The 23,571-nt window shown below is 39.0% G+C and overlaps 1 protein-coding gene across 3 annotated transcripts in view; it reads right to left on the bottom strand.

Moving 5' to 3' along the window:
* The window catches only part of pias1b (protein inhibitor of activated STAT, 1b), a 39,230-nt gene extending 20,307 nt beyond the window's left edge, over positions 1–18,923 (bottom strand). For 2 of the 3 annotated variants that reach the window (XM_047152954.2, XM_047152955.2), the window contains exon 1: positions 18,815–18,923. In XM_047152954.2, the coding sequence (XP_047008910.1) occupies positions 18,815–18,856 (42 nt within the window). In that variant the 5' untranslated portion in view covers positions 18,857–18,923. The remainder of the gene's footprint in view (positions 1–18,814) is intronic. The other variant, XM_047152957.2, reaches the window with a different exon arrangement.
* Positions 18,924–23,571: the final 4,648 nt, after the last annotated feature.

Here is a 23,571-nt window from a genome sequence, read left to right as displayed (position 1 = left end):
CGCAATTACGATTTTGACTGCCCACGATTAAATGAACATGATCGACTGCGATATTAATGTTTAAAGTTCATCCTCCGCTCATAGAAAACTCAACTGCAGATCAAATCAAGCGCTTCCTACACTTACAGCCAATCAGCATAGAGCGGCGCAGGGATAACGTCATTTTGTAGTGCCAAAACCCCGAAATGGGGTTAGCATTTTAGTGCTCGATCTGCCAGCTTCGCTTCGAGCTCCAGTGCTTTGCGCGAGGGGAAATCATGACATTAACATGATGCTAAATGGCACTGCAGAGGTTGTCGGGGACATTAAGCGTCATCATGCCGAACAGGAAAAAAAAACTTTGTAAATAAACTCACAGGGCGACCATTTCACTGGTATTTGTGACTGAAGAGTATTTTGTGCGACTGTGAATAAATATTTATTTGCACCGGTGCGAGTGACCTGTTCAGAGTTGTATAATACAATCGGAATAAAAACTACAGGAAGTCTAAAATGCCTCTACACCGCACAACAGTAACTTTCACACTGCTTTTCATCACCTCAGTCAACCGAACAAGTGTGGAAATACTGCAGAGAAGCCATTATGATGACAAGTAACTCTGTACATCATCTGCTTCAACTTCCCGATCTCACAAACCGCCATCTTTTATTGATCCCGCAAAATGACCTAAACTTTCACCTGCTCGTGTAGACACAGCGGCTTCGCACGGAGTAAAAAAATAAAAATAAAAATAAAAATAATGCTAACGCTACAAGGTGGGTTTAATTCAAACTTCTTTATTAAAAAATTCCTCACCGATCATAATCGAGAGTAGCAACTGTTCGGTCTGTAAACATACAGCACACTGCTGCTCTCAACTTCAATTAAACTCCCGGTTGCCAGATATCACTAGAAAAGTCAACTCCAGTTTCCATGTGTTGATTTAATCCCTCCCAAAACACACTATTATCAGCAGATATGGAACACTGTACTGGGGGAACCGATCTAAAACTGATAAACAAACAAAAATAAGACTACTAAAATGTAAAGACTGAAAATGTGCTTAGTTATAAATCATTTAATATAAAAAAAATAGATATTATAATAACTTACTCAAATATAAATAAAATGAGAAATTAAATAATGTTTAATTACTACGGGTTGCATTTAACATCAATTTGACATTAAGCTTAGTTCGCTATTTCCTTAGAAAGCTGTTAGTCTTTCATAATATGGATCATTTTTGTGTTAGTCTACTTTGAATTTACTTTGAGTCTACCATTGAAATTAGGACTCTTTATTCTTTAAGATATTTAAAAATAAATATTTTATGCTTGTTTATTTATCAATTAACCAACAGTATTTCTCATTGCTATCATTTTAAATCCTGATCGGTGCATCCCTAATGAACACGATTAAACTAAAGCACTTCCCACCTGATGGGTAAATGAACTCGCCAAATCACATCCTATATGAGATTAATCAGATATATACACAATATACACAGAGTGGGTCGAGAACTGACTCCAGCCCAGAACCACGACAGCGGAAAATGTCTAATAGTGTAGCTTTAAATATATTTAAGAGGAGCACACTTCAAACACTGATGTTTATTGTATTTGTTTACAAGGTGGAACAGGTAAATTTGCTGTTCCCTCAAAATAACTCAACACACAGCCATTAATGTCTAAACTGCTGGCAACAAAAGTGAGTACACCCCTAAGTGAAAATGTCAAAATTGGGCCCAAAGTGTCAATATTTTGTGTGGCCACCATTATTTTCCAGCACTGCCTTAACCTTCTTGGGCATGGAGTTCACCAGAGCTTCACAGGTTGCCACTGGAGTCCTCTTCCACTCCTCCATGATGACATCACGGAGCTGGTGGATGTTAGAGACCATGTGCTCCTCCACCTTCCGTTTGAGGATGCCCCACAGATGCTCAATAGGGTTTAGGTCTGGAGACATGCTTGGCCAGTCCATCACATTCACCCTCAGCTTCTTTAGCAAGGCAGTGGTCGTCTTGGAGGTGTGTTTGGGGTTGTTATCATGCTGGAATACTGCCCTGTGGCCCAGTCTCCGAAGGGAGGGGATCATGCTCTGCTTCTGTAGGTCACAGTACATGTTGCCATTCATGGTTCCCTCAATGAACTGTAGCTCCCCAGTGCCGGCAGCACTCATGCAGCCCCAGACCATGACACTCCCACCACCATGCTTGACTGTAGGCAAGACACACTTGTCCTTATACTCCTCACCTGGTTGCCGCCACACACGCTTGACACCGTCTGAACCAAATACGTTTATCTTGGTCTCATCAGACCACAGGACATGGTTCCAGTAATCCATGTCCTTAGTCTGCTTGTCTTCAGCAAACTGTTTGTGGGCTTTCTTGTGCATCACCTTTAGAAGACGCTTCCTTCTGGGACGACAGCCATGCAGACCAATTTGATGCAGTCTGTGGCGTATGGTCTGAGCACTGACAGACTCCCCACCCCTTCAACCTCTGCAGCAGTGCTGGCAGCACTCATACGTCTATTTCCCCAAACACAACCTCTTGATATGATGCTGAGCACGTGCACTCAACTTCTTAACGAGGCCTGTTCTGAGTGGAACCTGTCCTGTTAAACCGCTGTATGGTCTTGGCCACCGTGCTGCAGCTCAGTGTCAGGGTCTTGGCAATCTTCTTATAGCCTAGGCCATATTTATGTAGAGCAACAATTTTTTTTTTTCAGATCCTCAGAGAGTTCTTTGCCATGAGGTGCCATGTTGAACTTCCAGTGACCAGTATGAGGCAGCGTGAGAGCGATGACACCAAATTTAATACACCTGCTCCCCATTCACACCTGAGACCTTGTAACACTAACAAGTCACATGACACCGGGGAGGGAAAATGGCTAATTGGGCCCAATTTGGACATTTTCACTTAGGGGTGTACTCACTTTTGTTGCTGGCGGTTTAGACATTAATGGCTGTGTGTTGAGTTATTTTGAGGGGACAGCAAATGTACACTGTTACACAAGCTGTACACTCACTACTTTACATTGTAGCAAAGTGTCATTTCTTCAGTGTTGTCACATGAAAAGATAAAATTTTTACAAAAATGTGAGGGGTGTACTCACTTTTGTGAGATACTGTATATACACATATATATACACACACACACACACACACACACACACACACACACACATATACATACATATATATATATACACACACACACACACACGCGCGCGCATGCATGTATGTATAACTGATGTCGGTCATTTGTTATTTTCTTAGTTAGTTAGTTTCTGTTCTCAGTTAAGTTATAGCTGTGATAAACAATCACTCACACACCAGTCTCTCTCTCTCTCTCTCTCTCTCTCTCTCTCTCTCTCTCTCTCTCTCTCTCTAACCACAGCCTGTCTTTTTACTGAGAAAGTGTACACTCATCTGCCCTGAAGACTTTCCTGAGCTGGGAAACTGCAGACCAATTGCATTATGTAAAAAATGTTTCAGATTCGAGAACTCAACCATGCTGTGGTATGACTTATGTTTAAACACTGCTGTAGTCAACAATGCAAATAACAGTTACATTATTGCAAAGAGAAAATTGTTTGAAGTGGTTTTGTCATGGCCCCCATCTGAAGTATATTTCTGATCTCTGGGAAAAACAGATCACACAACTGTCACAGTACTCGACTATTTATAAACTTCCATGAAAAGAAAAAGCGGTACAAGCAGTACAAGCAATAACAGTGTTTGTGACTCTTGTGACATCAAAATACATCATAAGACAACCATTTTCATTTTAAAGCTTCTTGTAACATGTATTAATTTTTTTTTTTAATCCTTGTGATAAAGTGACATGTCACTTAAAGTGCATCTATTATACTTTTTCAAATATTACCTTTCATGTAGTGTGTTATAGAACTGTTAATGTAAAAATTTTGCAACGCTTCAAAAATCAGCGTGCACATCAGACACGGTTATAGATTCCCAAAAAAAGGAACCAATTCTGAACAGCTGAAACGAGTAGTTAGTAATTCCAGACTTACTTCCTGCACTAACCTAGGTCAGTTTGTAACAAAAAGCCCTGCCTCTGGTCTTCATCGGCTGCTTGCGAACAGACGGAGCTTAAAGTCGCAATGGTAGTGGGCGTTTCCTTTCAGACACACTGACAGCGGGAGACCAATCACAACAGACTGGGACATCTGACCAATCAGAGCATGCTCTCTGAAAGGAGGCGTTTACAATGAATCCTTTAGAGCGGATCATTTAACAAGTCGTTTGTGACACTAGGGGGGAAAATGTACTCTGTAGTTTAGATTATGAGCACATTAAAGTGTTTTTTGACCTTGGTTGCATGTAAATCTTTTGTACGAGACCTTTAAAACAAAATTAATCACATTTCAAAACCATAATAGGTGCGCTTTAGGCACAGTAGTTTTAAGAAATATACATCTCTAACTACGATTTTACAATAATTAAACTAAAAGCAACCGTGTAGCAAGTCCTATTTTCTGTTGATCAGAACTGTCTGTGTGTCAGATAGCAGCATCTCCACTGCAATGTAAAAAATTTCAAATAAATAAAACCTTGTGAACAGTCCTAGTGTTCGAAAAGCAAGTAGGAATGACAGCAAAGCTTCAAAAAGGGTTAAGCAGAACAAGAAGATATACGAAGCAGTCCAATCAAAATGCAGAAAAAGGTTTGCCAGGTCACTGAACTTTAATGCAGATTCCTGACACTTAAAAGTATAACAGAGAACATGATGGCAAGTCAGGCTCTCTTCTTTCCTATGCCATCACAGACAAAATCACACTTATTGCAGACAGAAACTCTGAACGATGGCATAAACGAACAGAGGAGCTTAAGCTTCACACAAAAAAAGTACAAGCATGACAATGCAGCATGCGCAAAGCAGACATGCCTTTCATAGCAGCACATCAATGATGCATGAACATCCGAAACGAAAAGCACAGAATGTTTCTGCTTGGAGGAGTCAAATATATTGAACAGTTGATGTTATGGCATCATTTTACATTTCATTTTAGGAGCTCGATATTTTTCGGTATAGTTGGAACACATGGCGTGTTGCATTCTGTGAAGCTGGTCACATTTGCCTAAAGTTAAACTTTTCTCAACTTCGTCTTGTCGCTGGACATGCCCACATCTAGTCAACAACAGTCACTGTTGGTCGTTGGGGAAGAGGCAGTGGTGGCGCAACTGTTAAGGCTCTGGGTTACTGCTCAGTAGGGATGAAACGGTCATCGGTTTCATGATAAATATCCCCGACGGTTAGTATTACCATGTCACATTTAATCATCATTAAAACCATGCACGATTATAGTGATTTGTAAAACTCATGGTAAATGCCGTCCACACACACCCAGCATGAGTCCGACGCAGGCGCAACGGGCAACATTATTTTGAGCGTGAAAACATGGCGGAAGGCTGTGACGGCGCTCAGGAGACCCAACCTTCCAAGAGGACCAAATTCGAAGCGTGGTCATATTTCGCATTCTATAAAAATGCTGAGGGAAACTTAATAGAAGACGGTAACCCTGCGAATGGGGGCAACACGTCCAATCTGCTGAATCATCTTCGTGACAGCCGTCCACCACTTTATAGTGAATGCAAGGTAAGTTATGCACAAGTTAGGGAAAAGTATGAGGGAAAGTACATAGTTGGTCAGAAAATATTAAACTGGGTTGAAATAATTTCTTCTCTCACTTGTAATAAACGCAAGCTTCCGCAAAGAAAAAGTTCCCAGCAAGTGCATGGCTTTGAGCCAAGACAAACGAATAAGTTCAAACAAGACAGTAACAAATAAGTGCGACATTTAAAGGATAACGTACATTCATACCACTAAATACACTAATAGTGATCTGAGATAAATGTTTTAAAATTTTACCTGTTCGTTATGATTTTAGAATCCACTGCAGTCTACAAATCATCCAATACAAATACTGAAGTCTTCCGATTTCGTTTAATACAATCGATAACTATAACAGAGCTGCACGATGGCACCAACCACATTTGTATGACAGGAGAGAGCATGAGACATGAAAGAAGCCGGAGTTTCAGGATGAGCATTGTGTTATACTGCGTTGCTATTGACGACGGTCATAAAGAGGAATATCAGACCATGGATTAACCAGAACCAAGAATTTCAGAGAGCCATGTGATAACATGTGATGTAGTTTAGTCAACCAACCAACATATTTTTGATCATTTAAAATGTGTGCGAGAGTTGCTAATATTAATAAATAATAGTAATAATAGTAATAATAATAATAATAACAACAACAACAACATTGCATTTGCTATTCCCTTGTTTACAGAGTGGGCGTGCAGCAGGCAAACCCAGTGATGCTGGGGAAAACCTGCACTGGGGAAACTTTTACCTCCCATGGCTACATAGTGCCATCTTTATCATGTTTATGCTGCTAATTTTATTTTCTGACTTTCAAATACAAAATGGTTTCAGTGTGTGCATCAGTGCTTTTTGTACATTTTCAGCACATTTTAACAATACTGTGATAATACTGAATACAGTGACTACGTTTACATGGACAGCAGTAATCTAATTATTGACCTTACTCTGAGTAAGATAATAATGTGATTAAGGTGTTTACATGAGTCGCTTTTAGAATACTCCTGTCATGTTCCCGTTTTACATGTTTTAGAACATAATTAGATTCACAGCCCGCGTCATTACGTCACCGCGCCACGCCGTCCGACGTCCCTCCAGAATTTCACGTATCAACATACAGTTCATCTTCGTTATGGTACCGTATACAGTTTTGGGTGTTATTTATTTATTTTACAAACGCTTTAAGTGCAGTTAATTATTTGTCATGCCGTATGTGCTAATAGACGACTGCTTGAAGCCGTGGGCTGCGTCTCAAAAAGCATACTTACCACCGATATAGTAGCCGAGATGCATGTATTTTCCCCCACTACAGGCCTGTAGTAGGCAAGTATGCGATTTGGGACGCGGCCGAACTCTCTTGTTCGCCGTAAAACGTAAAACTGCCGTGTGTGATCGTGTCCTGTCGCAAAATGCGGTGAAAACTCACACGACGTTCATAATGTGATTAAGGTGTTTACATGTCTGTAATACACGTCCATAATGCGACTAAAACAGGAGTACTCCACCTGTCAATTCGATTAGGGCTTAATTCGAGTACGACCTTAATTAGATTAAGGTAAGTAAAAATTGCTGTTTACATGGTAGTTTCTTAATTAGAGTATGGTCTTAATCGGGTTAAGAGTGGATTATTGTTGTCCATGTAAACGCAGCTAGTGAGAGTTTTGGTCAAGATAATCGTGATATGAACTTTTCGTACCGTTACATCTCTAGTGCTCAGAAGGTTGGGGTTCAAGCCCCAGCACCGACAAGCTGCCACTGCTGCTCCAGAGGTGCTGTATCATGGCTGACCCTGCGCACTGGCCCCAACTCCCTTACAAGCTGAAGGAAATAGAATTTGTCTGTGCTGTACTGCATGTGTGAAGTCACCAGCTCTCATTGAAAATGAATGGTCTCTGGTCGCTTTGCCACTGCAAGGCACTGTATGCGTGACCGTACCTTAACTGATAATAAATAACCCCAACTGTTTTGGGTTTTTATGTAGCCCTAACTGCATGGTGTACATGTCTGCATGTATTTCTAGAGGCACTACACTCATGGAAAGCATCAAAATAAATTAAGATTGGAGTCTGTGTGCACTCAACTGCTACTCAAGAGCATTTCATTACAATGTATAGAATCACTGTTTTAAAAAAAATAAAAAGACCCATCATTACCACACAAACTAACTAAAATAAGTGCATATAAAATGGAAACACACAAAGCTCCTGAGCGGTGCAATCGAAAAAAAGCCTTCGGTCTGTCGTCAACAGATCACGAGTTCACATCCAGATGATGCCGCAGCTGTCTATAAAGCAAAACTGGCTGTGCGCACTGGATGGGAGGGATGGCATACTCTCTCTCGTCAATCACAGCAACATTAAACCATCATGTCTGTCTGTGAGCTCATGCATGCAGAAGTGGGCAAACAGCTCTTTCCTGCAAGCATGTTTAAAGCCATGTGACACAGAATTAGCAGTTTCTAAAAGGTGCATGGGCTAGCTTCATGTGTCTCGTAGGAAGCACATATTAGCCTTCACCCTCCCTGGTTGGTAGTCATTATATAATAAGGGAGAGCTGGCTTGTGGGTGGGAAAAAACCCCCAATAAAACTTCTAACTAGATACAGTTTCTCAGGCTTACAGTTGAAGGAAAGACGTGACACGCTTTTACCAACCAGAGACCACAGACCCACCTCCTTGTTTACTACTGACTCCCCTACATAAAGTGAAAGTAATCACTACCTGAAACAAATGTGGTTCATGTCCTGTGTTCATTGCCTTCAAGTGAATGAGCTTTTCCTCCAGGTGAACTTTATTCATGTGTGGCCTAAACACTTAATTTGTAATTGCTTTAAAAACAGATCAAAAGTTGTAAATGCTATGGCTACACCATAGATTGTTGGCACAAGTGGTGTAATGCTGCATTTTTGCCTTGTTGACTTGCAACCATTAAATGGCAAGTGAACTCCAGATTTTATCGAAAACCCTACAGCAGATTACCACCTGGCGCCTGTGACCTAAAACTCAAAAGACATCATCGCAGCTCAGCAAAATCAAGAGTCCTGACCACAGTCCCATTGATACGTAGTGGCACGGGCCATTTAAACAAGAAAACCCCAAAACAACGTGTGCTAACTGAAATGGATGGATAAAGACATCAGTCAAATGGACCGAACAGCAGCTATACAAATCGTTCAGATTAGTTCACTGCCAATAACGGGTTACACTAGTTAGACTACTAAATATAGGCAGTTCACCTTTCCCTTCCATTTATTTCCAATGAATGATTCATATGATACAGTAAATGCTGCATTAGTTGATGTTTATTATGCTGAATTTTGAACATCATAATTTAAAATCCATTCATGCAGAAACCCAGATCACACTAAATTTTGAACATATAGGACCTGTTTACAGACTTTACACATTCAGTTCCTGATTTAAAACTTCTTTATTCGGCATGGGGTTTTTTTTTGTGGTTACTGTGAGTCACAACATTCTGACATACTGAAACAGCATGACAAACAATTGCACAGGAGCAAGCACCTCTAAGGGGATGTTATTGTTCATAAGTTAGTTTCCTTTCTACAAGAAAACAAGCCGGCGCTAACATGCATACTTGACCTGAAGTCAAAGGGGAAGAAGAAGGGGGGAAAGAAAAAAAACCCAAATATCGATTATTGCTTTTCTAATGCGAGATGTTCTCAAAGTGACGGAATAATTTGGTCAATGGTTTTACAGGTATTAAATATGCAAATGCTTTCAAAATTGAAGTCAACAAAACCCTGTACTAGCCAGTATAAATCAGGAAGGCTTTCCCCATGTGTTGTACAAAGTGTTTCTTGTGGGCGGAGCATATGAATGCTTATATTTGCATAAGAGGACTTTGGTTTCTCAGAATGGAGATTGCGACAAATTATACACAGGAACTTGCTCACAGCTCAAGATGTCCTACAAAAAACAAGGAAAAAATACCTTGAACTTTGTGCTTTTTAATTTGCTGAAATTTGCCTTTCAACTTGGAAAAACTAAGATGCGTGACTAAGGAACGCTTTTTGATTTGTTGTTTTTAAAGCATGACATGCCACGTTAAAAGTCCAAATGCTGCATTTTAAAATGTTTTGCAGTTTCACCAAATGTACTACTCGCATTTCTTCAAATGACAGGGACTGAAGTATCAGCATTTACATTTCTCTTAAGGTACGTTCACACAAACAGTGATGTTGACAGTCGCTGTACTATGAAGTCGCCAGTAGGTGAAGGTTTGTATATAAAATGCACCAGTATATTAGGGATGTGACAGGGTTAATCGACACGTTACATCACGGGTAATACCGGTATCACCGGGATGTCATTGGCACTTTTTCCTCTTTTCCCTTCGCTTTGCTCATGAATGCCCATGCGCATGTCACTCTTGCGGAAATTCAGGGGCGGCAATTGCTTGAATGGTGGGATCATTATTATTCTTAACGAAAAACACAACAACAACAACAAAACAGTCAGCTCGCCTCACTCTCGTCACATGATAAATGAAACCGGACTCGTGCTGATCCGTGCTGCGACTCTGACTCATTCGGGTCATGCTGAATTGAGCAGACGTATTTGTTTTTAATTGTAGCATCCGTTATCTACCTGAACTAAAAGATTTTTATTACAATAAAAAATGACAGTGGTGATGTAATCGGTGTGCGGCCGAACACTGTGCATCACCGGGAACACCGACTACGGCAGCAAGCCTACAGTGTATATATACACACACATCTTAGCCTATGAGATGAAGGAGGTGCAGTGTGTGCCATCTATCTGCAGCAAAAGTGTAAGCGTCAATTAGCTTAGGGCCATCTCAGCTGTGGCCTCCATGATTCCTGGGTGTGTCCGGTATGGCACTGCTCGTTTCCAGGCGCTGGAGCCACACAGATCAGCCTCAGATCCTCGCTCCTTCTTCTAGCAAGCACAGGAGTCTACAGGTCATGCGCGCTCTCCTGTCTTCACTCCCATTGGTTGTCGCTGCACCACGTCGCTCCACATTTGCCTAAAGTTAAACTTTTCTAGACTTTGTCGCTGTTGCTCATGTCACCAGTTTTCGCTGAAAGTGACTGGTTTCTGATCGCTTCGTCACTACAAGTCGCAGCATGTGTGAATGAACCTTAATTGGTAAACCGTTGATCATTTTTCTCAATGGACATTATCGGTTACTCAGACGGTTAATGGTTGCAGCCCTAATCGGGGGAATTTCCCCAGTGCGGGATCAATAAAGTTTATCTTATCTGATCAGCATGTGTGTTGCTCTGCAGTAATGGTGAATAATAAGGAATCCATCCAGCTGATTCATAGACAATACTTTGGAATATGACGTTTCATGAAGATTATTCACGTGGATGAGGTTAAAACAGCATCCTGAACGAAGCTGTATAATAAAGGGGTGTTAGGGTTACAATTTACTCCATTTTCGATTGTACTATATTGCATTCAGTCACTATGTGATGAGAATTTATAATCATCACCAAAAGCAACATCAAACTGTCTTCTAGTAGTGAGCTGTATGATGGCTGATCTGGTATACCAGTAGTAATTCTTAAAAGAATAAGTTTGTCAATAAAGTATTTTGTCAGTACTGTGCTTGTGCAATATAACAATTTAATCGTCTCTACACAATAATACACTGCCGTGATATTCAGTGACTATTATAATATGACCATTAGTTTATTTGGTGATAATTTTTTTATGACGATATTACATTGCCAGACTTTATATTAAGGTATGCTACAAACGTTACACAAAAATATGCCAGGAGAGGTCTTTTTCTCCCCAATAAAACAGGAGATGAGCCAGTCAAAAGATTAATCTGGACTGATTTGCACAGGCGTGTGAACACTCCAACACTCCAATTAACCGACACCCAGGAAGCCCCGGGAGAATGTGCCGGTGACTTGCGAGCGCCCTCACTTCCTGTTAAGGTACATGGAGAATGTTTTGAGTTCTTTAATATGAAATAAAGTTGATCAGTGCATGTTCGATCTAGCTAACATTAGACAAGTACATATTGAACATCAAGAACAGCAGCTACAACCAACATCTCTGTCAGACGACCAACATACAAAACACACACTAAACAAAACTGAGGCACCTTGGCAAGCTTTAGCTAGCACATTAGCGGAGGTCTACAACTGGGCCACAACACAAACTCCGCATTTGAACAGTCAATAGCGGATACCTTATAAAATAATTAAACACACTTACAGGTTCCGATTCAGAAGTGTGAGATTGTCCGAGCAAATTGGGAATCATCCCGCTTTTCAGGAGTAGCTTTGTGTGTAGCCTGCCTTGTACTCGACCAGGTTCAGGAAGCGGTCCTCCGTAGAAGCAAACGTTTGGGTTTTACTGCTCAGAAACAGCGTTATGAATACAGTAATCACCGATTCCTAATTTCGTCCGTTTTCGTAAGGCTGAACAAAGGGTTTTTGCTTTCGCACCGAAACACACAGCGTATCCACGACATGGCGCCTGAATTCTCTGAAGCCTCGCCTTCTTTCTTCATAGCTGTCTCTGGGCGGGATCACGCCGATAGTGTACACTCTGACAGAGAAATTACAGGAGTAAATCTGGACTTCGAACTACGTTTTTTGGGCAGGTTTATGTTTGTAACACTCAATTTGTGGATTTTATAAACATTTAAAAAAAATTTTTTTTTAAAGCGTACTAAAAAAGTTTATGCCCCCCCAATACGATTAATCGATAAAATAATAGTTTAAATAAATGGTTTTAATAATAGTTATAATAAATCAATTAAGAAAATAAATCAGTAGTTGCAGCCCTACTTATATGTAAGAAAACAACATTAAAATATTATCCATAAAGACCGTGAGGTGATACAACCAAAACACTGCAAAAAAAACAACAGAAATATGATCAAATACACAATTTTTTATTGCAGTATCTGATTGTTTACTCTCACCTCTGAAGTTCCTTCGTTAGTCATTAGTCAGTGATCAAATTTATGTAACAAAGTGTTACAGAGAGAAAAACATTGTTAAATGTATTTGAATTGGAGGGAAACACTAATGACTTTAGTCTGCACACTCTGTGCTAGGGCTGCACAATTAATCGAATATCGATCGCGATTACGATTTTGACTGCCCATGATTAAATGAACATGATTGACTGGGATATTAACATTTAAAGTTCATCCTCCGCTAACAGAAAACTCCGCTGCAGATCAAATCAAGCGCTTCCTACACTTACAGCCAATCAGCATAGAGCCGCGCAGAGATGACGTCATTTTGTAGTGCCAAAACCTGAAAACAGTGTTAGCATTTTAGTGCTCGATCTGCCAGCTTCGCTTCGAGCTCCAGCGCTTTGCACGAGGGGAAATCATGACACTAACATGTTGTTAAAGGGCACTACAGAGGTTGTCGGACATTAAACCTCATCACGCCGAACAGGAAAAAACTTTGCAGATAAACTCAGGGCTCTACAGTGCAACCATTTCACTGGCATTTGTGACTGAAAAGTATTTTGTGCGACTGTGAATAAATGTTTATTCGCACCGGTGCGAGTGACCTGTTCGGAGTTGTATAATACAATCGGGATAAAAACTACAGCTCCAAAATGCACCTACACCGCGCAACAGTTACTTTCACACTGCTTTTCACCTCAGTCAACCAAACAAGTGTGGAAATACTGCAAAGAAACCATTATGATGACAAGTAACTCTGTACATCATCTGCTTCTCTTAACTTCCCAATCTCACAAACTGCCATCATTTATTGATCCTGCAAAATACCCAAACTTGCACCTGCTCGTGTAGACACAGTGACTTCAAGCGGAGTAAATTAATAATAATGCTAACGCTACAAGGTGGGCTTAATTCAAACTTATTTAATAAATAATTCCTCGCCAATCAAACAAGAGTAGCAACTGTTCAGTCTGTTAACATACAGCACACTGCCGCTCTCCTTCACCAACTCTAATTCACTTCATTTAAACTCACGGTTGCCAGATATCACTAGAAAAGTCAACTCCAGTTTCCATGCTTTGATTTAATCCCTCCAAAACACACTATTATCAGCAGACATGGCAACACAGTAATGGGGAACCGATCTAAAACTGATAAACAAAAATAAAACTACTAAAATGTAAAGACATAAAATGTGGTTAGTTATAAATAAATCATTTAATATAAAAAATTTCTATTATAATAAATTCATTAAATATAAATAAAATGAAAAATGAAAATGTTTCATTACTATGGGTTTCTTTTAATATCAATTTGACATTAAGCTTAGTAAGCCATTTCCTTAGAAAGCTATTAACCTTTTTTCTAATATGGATTATTTTGGTGTTAGTCTACTTTTAATTAGGACTATTTATTGTTTAAGATATTTAAAAATAAATATTTTATGCTTGTTTATTTATCAATTAACCAACAGTATCTGCTATTATTTTAACTCAATTCACAGTGACCATGAGCAGAGATCTTACATTTTACTGTTTATGACAGACCTCGTGATTAAAGCTTAAACAAAAAAAGATTGGTATCTGGATCGGTTTCGGCTGTAAAAATCCCTAATGAACACCATTAAACTAAAGCACTTCCCACCTGATGGGTAAATGAACTCGCCCAATCACATCCTATATGAGATTAATCAGATATATACACAATATACACAGAGTGGTTCGAGAACTGACTCCAGCCCAGAACTACGGCAGCGGAAAATGTCTAATAGTGTAGCTTTAATATATTTAAGAGGAGCACACTTCAAACACTGAACATTGATGTTTATTGCATTGGTTTACAAGGTGGAACAGGTAAACGGTTGTTTTTTTGCATACAGTATGTAAAATTAGCTGAAAATATTAAATTTTGTTTATCAGAAGGTAAATGTGTGTGTCATGGCTCACACTATGTTCCTAAATTCTGTCATAATTGACCAGCTCAAGTTTTCTCATGCCTACTTGTGTGTTATATTGTAGCATGAGAAAACTTAATAAATGTGAAAGTACAATAAAAATATGTCATCACTAAAATCAATTAATAATCGTGATAAATAATCGAGATCTCAATATTGATCAAAATAATGAGGATTATCATTTTGGCCATGATCGTGCAGCCCTACTCTTTGCTCATTATTAGAACATGCTGAGATCTACAGGTGCATCTCAAAAAAAATAATTATATCACGGAAAAGTTCATTTTTTTCCCGTAATTGAATCCAAAAAGTTGTACTTTCATATATTCTAGATTCATTACACAAAGTGATTTTTTTTGTTTGTTTGTTTAAGTCTTGATTATAACAGCTTAAAGCTCATGGAAAACAAAATTCCAGTACCTCAAAATATTAGAATAAAATGAACTTTTCCATGATATTCACATTTTTTGAGATGCACCTGTATACCAATCAGCCATGACATTAAAATCACCTGCCTAGCATTGTGAAGGCCCCCCTTGTGCCACCAAAACAGCTCTGACCCGTAAAGGCGTGGACTCCACAAGACCTTTGAAGGTATGATGTGGTATCTGGCACCTCTATGGTTCGGATTTGTCTGTCCAACACATCCCACAGATGCTCCATCGGATTGAAATCTGGGGAGTTTGGAGACCAAGTCAACACCTGAACAGTTCAACACCGTTGAACTATCAAGTTCCTCAAACCATTCATGAACAATTTCTGCAGTGTGGCAGGGCATATTATCCTGCTGAAAGAGGCCACTGCCATTAGGGATAATGCTGCCATGAAGGGGTGTACTTGGTCTGCAACAATGTTTAGGTAGGTGGTACCTAATGGCACTTTTCCACTGCATGGTACGGTTCGACTCGACTCTGCTTGCTTTTTGGGAACTTCCCACTGAGGATAGTACCTGGTATTTTTTTTAGTACCACCTCGGTCAAGGTTCCAAGCGAGCCGAGTCGATACTAAATGTGAGCCACGCGCTGAGGGAGAAGGGAATTCTCATTACAGAGTGGTTCTGTATTGTGCCTGAATAAATGCGTCATTTAATACATACTTTGTGTATGGTAATATTCTATTAATTGAAAACTATGCATCATTTCTCTCATTACAGATAAAATTACAACAAAGGTTTCTGTCTTAGATTTTTACATCTCGCGCGTTACTGATTTCCAAACAGGTGTTTATCGAAGTCACTCCTGTCATGACTGAAGCTAACTTAATCATATCGAGCACTACACAGGGTCTAGAATGCTGTTATTTTACATCCTTAATAGGGTCCGTGTTCAGTGAACAGGAAAGGCATTTGGAATACAGCCTGAGCATGTATTTGTACAGGGCTTTGATAATACAACAATATTCCTAAGTGAAGGCGAATGCACTAAACTGCAGTGGAAAAGCAAGCTCAGAAAAGCGAGCCAAGTCGAGTCAAGCCGTACCATGTAGTGGAAAAGTGGCGATAGTAACATCCATGTGAATTCCGGGACCCGAGGTTTCCCAGCAGAGCACTGCCCAGAGCATCACACTGCTTCTGCTGACTTGTCTGATTCCCATAGTGCATCATAATGCCATCTCTCCCCAAAGTAAGCAACGCACACGCACCCGGCCATCCACATAATGTAAAAGTAAACGTTATTCGTCAGACCAGGCCACCTTCTTCCATTGCTCTATGGTCCAGTTCTGATGCACACATGCCCATTGTAGGTGCTTTCGGCGATGGACAGGGGTCAGCATGGGTGCTCTGTGGCACCGGTCTGTGGCTACGCTGCCGCATACGCAGCAAGCTGTGACGCACGGTGTGTCCTGACACCTTTCTATCATAGCCAGCATGAACATTTTCAGCGATTTGTAGCTCTTCTGTGGATCGGACCAGACGGGCTAGCCTTTACTCCCCACACGCATCAAAGACCCTTGGGCGTCGCTTCACCGATTGTCCGTCCTTGGAGCACTTTTGGTAGGTACTCACCACTGCATACAAGACCTGCTGTTTTGGAGATGCTCTGTCCCAGTTGTCTTGCCATCACGATCTGGCCCTTGTCAAAATCACTCCCCGTTTTTTCTCTGTCCAACACATCAACTTTAAGAACTGACTGTTCACTTGCTGTTTAATATACCCCACCCCTTGACAGATGCTAGTGTAACATCATCAATGTTATTCACTTCATCTCTCAGTGGGTTTTAATGTTATGGCTACTCGGCATATAAACACAAAATAAACATGAAAAGCAGCTCAGTTGGAAAATACACAACAAGTCACTTATTGATTGTGTAACTGGATATGTTTTGTTTGGAGCGGTGTTTTTACAGCAATATTCTGCTACAGAATACAGAGTCCTGTAAAAACACTTGAGTCTTCTATTTAAGAACAATAAAATAAGCCATCATGCTGGACATCGTGTACTGTTCACTTTAAACTACACTGTAATTTGAACTTTTAATCGTACTGCTCCATACTTCCTGTGTTCCCGCTCATAAAGTCACAATCCTGAGGTCTCTCATTCCCTTACTGAAGAAATGTACATTATGTCACCAACAGATGTGTGTCTATGGCTAAAGGCAATCTGGGTTTGTTTTATATTTATTTAAATAAAAAAAGAAAAACTTTACTATAAACAACTGAAACTAACAGGACAAAAGGGTAAATATTTTGTAACAGGTCAGTACCACTGAGATCAAAATAGTTTCTCAATCTTCCATGTGAAATTGAAACCTTTAGATCAGTCCTGAATATGAATATAATATCTCTAGAAAACACAAAAGAATTTAATATGAAGTCACCTTTAAACCAATGTCTATACTCTCATCCAGTCAGACCAATCCCCTCCTCCCCAGCACTTTAAAACTGATCTGAGAAATCTCAGGCAGATGGAATTTTCTAATTAGATATAATTTTCAGATCTAATTAAAAGTCCAAAAAGAGAAATAAAACACTTACGAGTCTGATAATGTGCATTAATGACATTTAGTGTGTGCAACATGTGGGTGAGTCAAGATAATAAAGCAATAACTTCTCAATTACGTCCAATGAAACGTACTTCAAAGGTATGTTGCACTGGTATTCATCGAACGACAATTAAAGTTCATTGTAAAACTCACGATGTAAATAATAATGCATTAGAATAATAATCTTTCAATGTGATGCTTTCAAGCACTTCACATCACCTTTACTATCACACCATAAGCAGCTCAACATGTCCAACTGAAGGTTTAATTGTTCTCAGTTTTTAAAAAAAGTTATTATAGCTAATTAAACGCTTCAAGCATGGCACAATATCCTTCAAAATATTGATATAAAAAAATTGTTCAGACCAAACCCCTCAAGTATTTCTTAACCAAAATAATCCAAGCAAGATCTGAGCTCAAATCTAGCCGCAAACCACAGGCGCAAATAACGCGTATTTCCACAACACATTTAATCATATCGTTCAAAAACACAGATTTGTTTTGAGGTAGATACATGTTTAAACATTATATATGCGAGTATTTGTTTTCACAACACTTTCACATACAGCTGCTAGCCCAGAGAGCTAATGCTAGCTGCCCACTTCATTAGCATTAGATCCATCACAGCAGGAACCACATTAATACGCGTCCAGTGTCATTCCCGTTTTCTAGTTCACTCATGAAGGGGGGAAAAACATTAATCGTTTGTGTTTTCTCTAAATTTGTAATATTTTAACATTTTAGCCCAGTGGTTAGCTTTAATCCATCCTTTCGAGCTACAGACATAGCTAATAATGCACAAGTGGCTAGCCGGCTCGTAGACCCACAGAGCCTACGCACACAGGCGGCGCGAGTAACCAAGCTAAACCAGCTAAGCTAGCTACAGCCTGCTGCTTATTACCACACACTGTTTCAATAACGATACTGCAGCGTCGCGGACCAATATATACAATAAAATTATTTCTGATAAATCTACAACACATGCCAAGTCTATAGCAATGTTTCAGCTGAGTTTCAGCATTCAAGTAACTAACCATCAACCAGTTTCGCTAATGCAAGCTGACGAGGAAGCTGTTAGCTAGCTAGCTCAGACAGGACTAACTAGCTCCGTTAGCTTTCAGCCAGCCCAGTTGACAAAACCAAGTCTGAACATCACAACAATAACAACGTTCCTCCATCCTGCATCAAAGCCGCCGATGTAGCTAGACCGCTTAAGACACATTTGGCAAACCGCCTCATATAAACAAAATACACCCAAACACTACTAAGCAGTCAAGAATACCTCAATTAGAGATGATATCAATAGAAAATTTTTGGCTACGCTTTACCTTCAATTCCGCACTCTCCGCCATCTTGTTTCTCTGGCGCATGCGCGGTAGGCCCTCGGCACGTGAGCGAGCCGCGTTTCTAATAACGTTCCTCCGATTCAAAATTAGCGCCCAGTTTTTCAAACGAACCATCAGTATTCAGATAGGCCAGATCTGTGCAGCCGAACTAACGAGAGTGGATCATTTAACGGAGTGCAGTAATACGAGAAACACCCAATTAAATAGAGGATGCGAAGAACGTAATAAGAGAAACACCAAATGAAAAACACCATAATCCCTGTTGAAGAAACAGCTAGTTGCTGCCAACGTTCAAGCTGCTATGAATGCTGAAATGAAGGAGTCTGGAGTATGAAATGGCCACTACTAATACTACATTGTAGATAATATAATATTAAGAAAATAATATAATAGTAAAGCGAAAAAGTAAAGTTAGAAACCTCACAAACGATTATTAATCAATTCTGTCAGTAATAACTTCCCAACTCCATGGTGGGGAAAAAACAATAAAATTTGTAATGGTTATAATAGGAATTGTATTGTTTTTAATGGAAACTGTAATGGTACCTGTGGGTGTCTGCTGGTAATTTGTTGCCTTCTGTCCTTCTATTGGTGGCATGTTATGTCTAGTGGATATCATTAAGGACTAATAATGCTAATGATTTTAATGGGTAGCTGATGGTTTGTGATTGTAGTGTATTTGTAGTGGAAATGATTAGAATTTCTGTGATGGTGTCTATAGTTTTTTTGTTTGTTTGTTTGTTTTGTTTCTCATCTGGGCTATTACTAGTCTACTAGCTGGTAACTGCCAGACTGAGCTGGATTATTCAGCAGGGATTTCAGGTAGTTTGTAATTATATTAAAACTTAAAACCATTCTAGTAGTGACATGCACTTTCAGCCTTATCATACTCATTTGATTTTGGAAACCACTTGCAAACAAGACGCACTACTTTCTTGCCAGTTGCTGCAATAGCCCTCTAGATATTGTGTCTTTTAAATGATAGAGCTAACTTCATTGCTAAAAGGTTCTACAGGGTATGAAAAAGAGCTGAAAACTGCATTGGCAACTGTTATATGCAACACAATATTACTCAGCATTTACAATAATTATTATTCATTTTATTATAGGAAATATAGAACGAATGCATGTAAGTCTAATATAGGCTAATGAGTTTATAAATAAATAAATAAATAAATAAATAAGTCTCATTACTCAGTTTTTCACACAATCTTGTGGGTCAACATTGCTTTGAACCCAAAAACTGGATTCAGTCAAAACAGTGGAAACATGCTTGTCTTGTTCGATTTTTGTTTGTTTGTTTGTTTGTTTGTTTGTTTTTCATTTCATAAGTACCCTTTCAGCTTATAACAAATCAAAGTCCTGTGTGCTTAACTGAAGGGAACATCCATGCCATGGTCTGTAATGAACTGACATCACAAAGCTAAAAAATAAAAATAAAGGTACATCATATGTATATTTTTGTTATATTTGTGTGTAACTATTATTATGGCAAGTATTCACTGTTTAACTCTTATTTGAGCCAACCCTGGAAACTGTGTAGTTTGAAATGTATTGTAAATAGTATTTAGAGCAGGGGTTCTCAATCTTTTTTGTAGCCAGATTTCCCTTCCAGAGTAAAATAATTTCCAAGGAACTCCTTATGATCACAGTACAGATTTAATTTTATAGCATATTAAATTATTCAAGCCATTGGAGGTTTTTATTCACATGTAGATCTGAAACACTGTATCATATTAACAGTACTTCCAGATTTTATATAAAATTGTGTATAACCTTTTCTTTTTATCACAGACACATCGGGGTCCTCGGGCTCCACTTTGACAACCATGGCTCTGTAATGCTTACTCCAAGCAGCTTAATTTGGACTCTTTTTCTTCCTATAACTAGTCTAGTGCTAGTTTCACTCATTCATTGCATTGAGTATTATTATATGTAGTTTGGAAAAGAGCGTCCATTAGATGGCGCTATAAGACCAAGTATTACAAACGTTTCATCACTATTTTCTAGGTTGAAAACTCATATGCTGAAGGTTTAAGATCGAATTAATCCTCTTTGTTTAGCTAATAAAATGAATATTAATGATTGTCCCGAATCAGATAAATGCACAGATAAGTTAGAAAGACATAAATTGAATTACATACGAACATCAGGATCACTTGAGAATTATATTTACTTTTGTACTGCTCTGTTAATCAGACTAAAGGGTGGAAGGCATGTTAGTCTTCTGTTATGTGTCCCTAGATCATTGCCTGTGCAATAACACAGATATTGCAAGAAAGAGAACTGAAGCTAGTATAGTAATATGAAAAAGCTAGTATAGTAATATATTTAGTAATATGAAGCTAATATATTTAGTAATATGTAAGTATATACAGTGTAACTTTAATGAGTGTATAACAAATAGTATCTACTAATTCTGTTGTGCCTTGTACATCCTCAATATATAGACACAGCATTATCATATAGATCACTATTGTATTTGCATGTTGATAAATTCAGAATAGATGAACCTATTGAGTATGAAGGAGGGTGTGATATTGCGCACTGGAATCTTTCCATGCATTAGATTTCTGCTGTAGTGCTTTTATGCAGTCATCTGACCATCATAAATGCAATACTCTTTCATTGAAAAGCACTATTATTTTCCCATGATTTGGGCTGTGGAGCATAACTGGTTACTGTCCATATTTATTATTACCCAATACTTTTTAATATCTGAAAATGTGTGTACAGTTGCAATCAAAATTATTCAACCCCCACTGCAAATCCGGTTTATTGTCAAAATTTACAGACTTTCAGCTGTTTGCAGTGAACAAAGGAAACAAAAATAATTGAAATAGTTCAACACAACGAATGCCTCAAGCGGTTTCCCCAAATTCAACTTAAAATGCAGGTTATAACGACCTTCAGTTTCCAAATTATTCAACCCCATGAATAGAATCCCTCACAACATCACAAATATGCTAAACAGGTGTTGTCTCAAACACACCTGATGCAACTAATCAAGGGCTTCATTAGTTGCACCAGGTGTGCTTGAGCTGGAACACATGAAATACCTGAACTGGCTAGGGGTAGAAAATGTATGAAATACCTGGACGGGGCAGAAAAAGGAAACTATCAATGACTGCAAGCAGATTTCTGAGAAGGCAGGTTGTGAAAAACCCTCGAGTGACCGCAGAAGACCTGCAGCGAGAGTTTGTGTCAACAGTCACTGGGGTTTCAGTAAGGCGTGTATACTAAACTCAGAAGATTTCCATGCCAGAACTCCAAGACTTACATCACTACTGACCCAAAAAAACAAGAAAGGTCGGTTCAATATTATATAAATAAGCAACAGAAGTTTTTGGATTTTGTTCTGCAGAGCGATGAAACAAAACTGGAACTTTTCAGCACGATGGATCAGCTGTATGTCTGGAGGAAGAAGAATGAGGAAAGAACACTCTGTCCACAGTCAAGCATGGTGGTGGTTCGGTGATGCTCTGGGGCTGCTTTGCATCCTCTGGCAAAGGAAACCTGCAACGTGTGGAAGGCAAGATGGATTCATTTAAGTATCAGGAAATCCAAGGAGAAAACATCATGCCGTCTGTGAGGAAGCTGAAGCTTGGGCGTCATTGGACCTTCTAACAGGACAATGATCCCAAGCATACCTCAAATTCCACCAAGGCTTGGTTGCAGAAGAAGGGCCATCACAGTCACCTGACGTGAACCCCATAGAAAATCTCTGGTGGGATTTGAAGAAGGCGGTTGCAGCAGACAAACTGAACTGGAGGCCACTGCTCATTAGGAATGTGCTAAGATTCCTCAGGACCGTTGCCAGAAGCAGTTGTCTGGATATGCGTCTCATTGCAGCAGGTAATAACAGCAAAAGTGTGCTCTACTAAGTATTAAAGATGCTTGCCATGAAGGGGTTGAATAATTTTGAAAGTGGAGAAGTCATTATAAGTTGCATTTTCAGTTGAATATGTGGAAACCACTTGAAGCATTCATTGTGTTGAACTATTTCAATTGCTTTTGTTTGATTTGTTCATTGCAAACAGCTGAAAGTAAATTTTGACGATAAACCTGATTTGCAATGGAGGTTGAATAATTTTGATTGCAACTGTATGTGTGTGAATGTAGTCCAATCAAAATTTGCCTTCTATGTCTATGTCCATGTCTTAAAATGTTTCATTTGCCTTTTTATACTATTGAAATATGCCCTGTAGCACACATTTCTTGCTACAAGATTGCTAGCTACAATTCTCACAGTGAGTAATAAGACAACAGTTATACAATATAGTTTAACAAGATAGTTTAATACACATTTCAGTCATCAGTTTTGCCATCAGTGCTGTCTATTTAAAGTGCTTTACATCAATTTTACATTGTTTACACATGAGAACAAACAACATTGATGAACAACATGGATTAAATAAAACTGTTAAAAATACATTAATAAATTAGTGTAGGATCTAACGTAAGAAAGTGCCCTAACATTTCACCAACAGAAAGAGTATCACAATAAATAAAATATATTACATAATATATGCATTGCACAAAGCCACCTATTACAATTTTTTTCTTAACAGATGATATTGTTTTCAGTGAAACGTGTCAGAGTTTCTTATTGAGCTAGATTTTATATAAATGATACAGTCCATACAATAAGCCTTTTTTTTTTATTTAGTAATAATTACAGTTTGAGAACTAGGATACTACCATACACATTTGCTCATCGCAGGCCAATAACTGAGGAA

This window comes from Ictalurus punctatus, chromosome 4 (assembly GCF_001660625.3).
Source record: "Ictalurus punctatus breed USDA103 chromosome 4, Coco_2.0, whole genome shotgun sequence".
Lineage (NCBI taxonomy): Eukaryota > Metazoa > Chordata > Actinopteri > Siluriformes > Ictaluridae > Ictalurus > Ictalurus punctatus.
The sequence above is the reverse complement of the archived record's forward strand: the minus strand, read 5'-3'. Positions and strand labels throughout refer to the sequence as shown.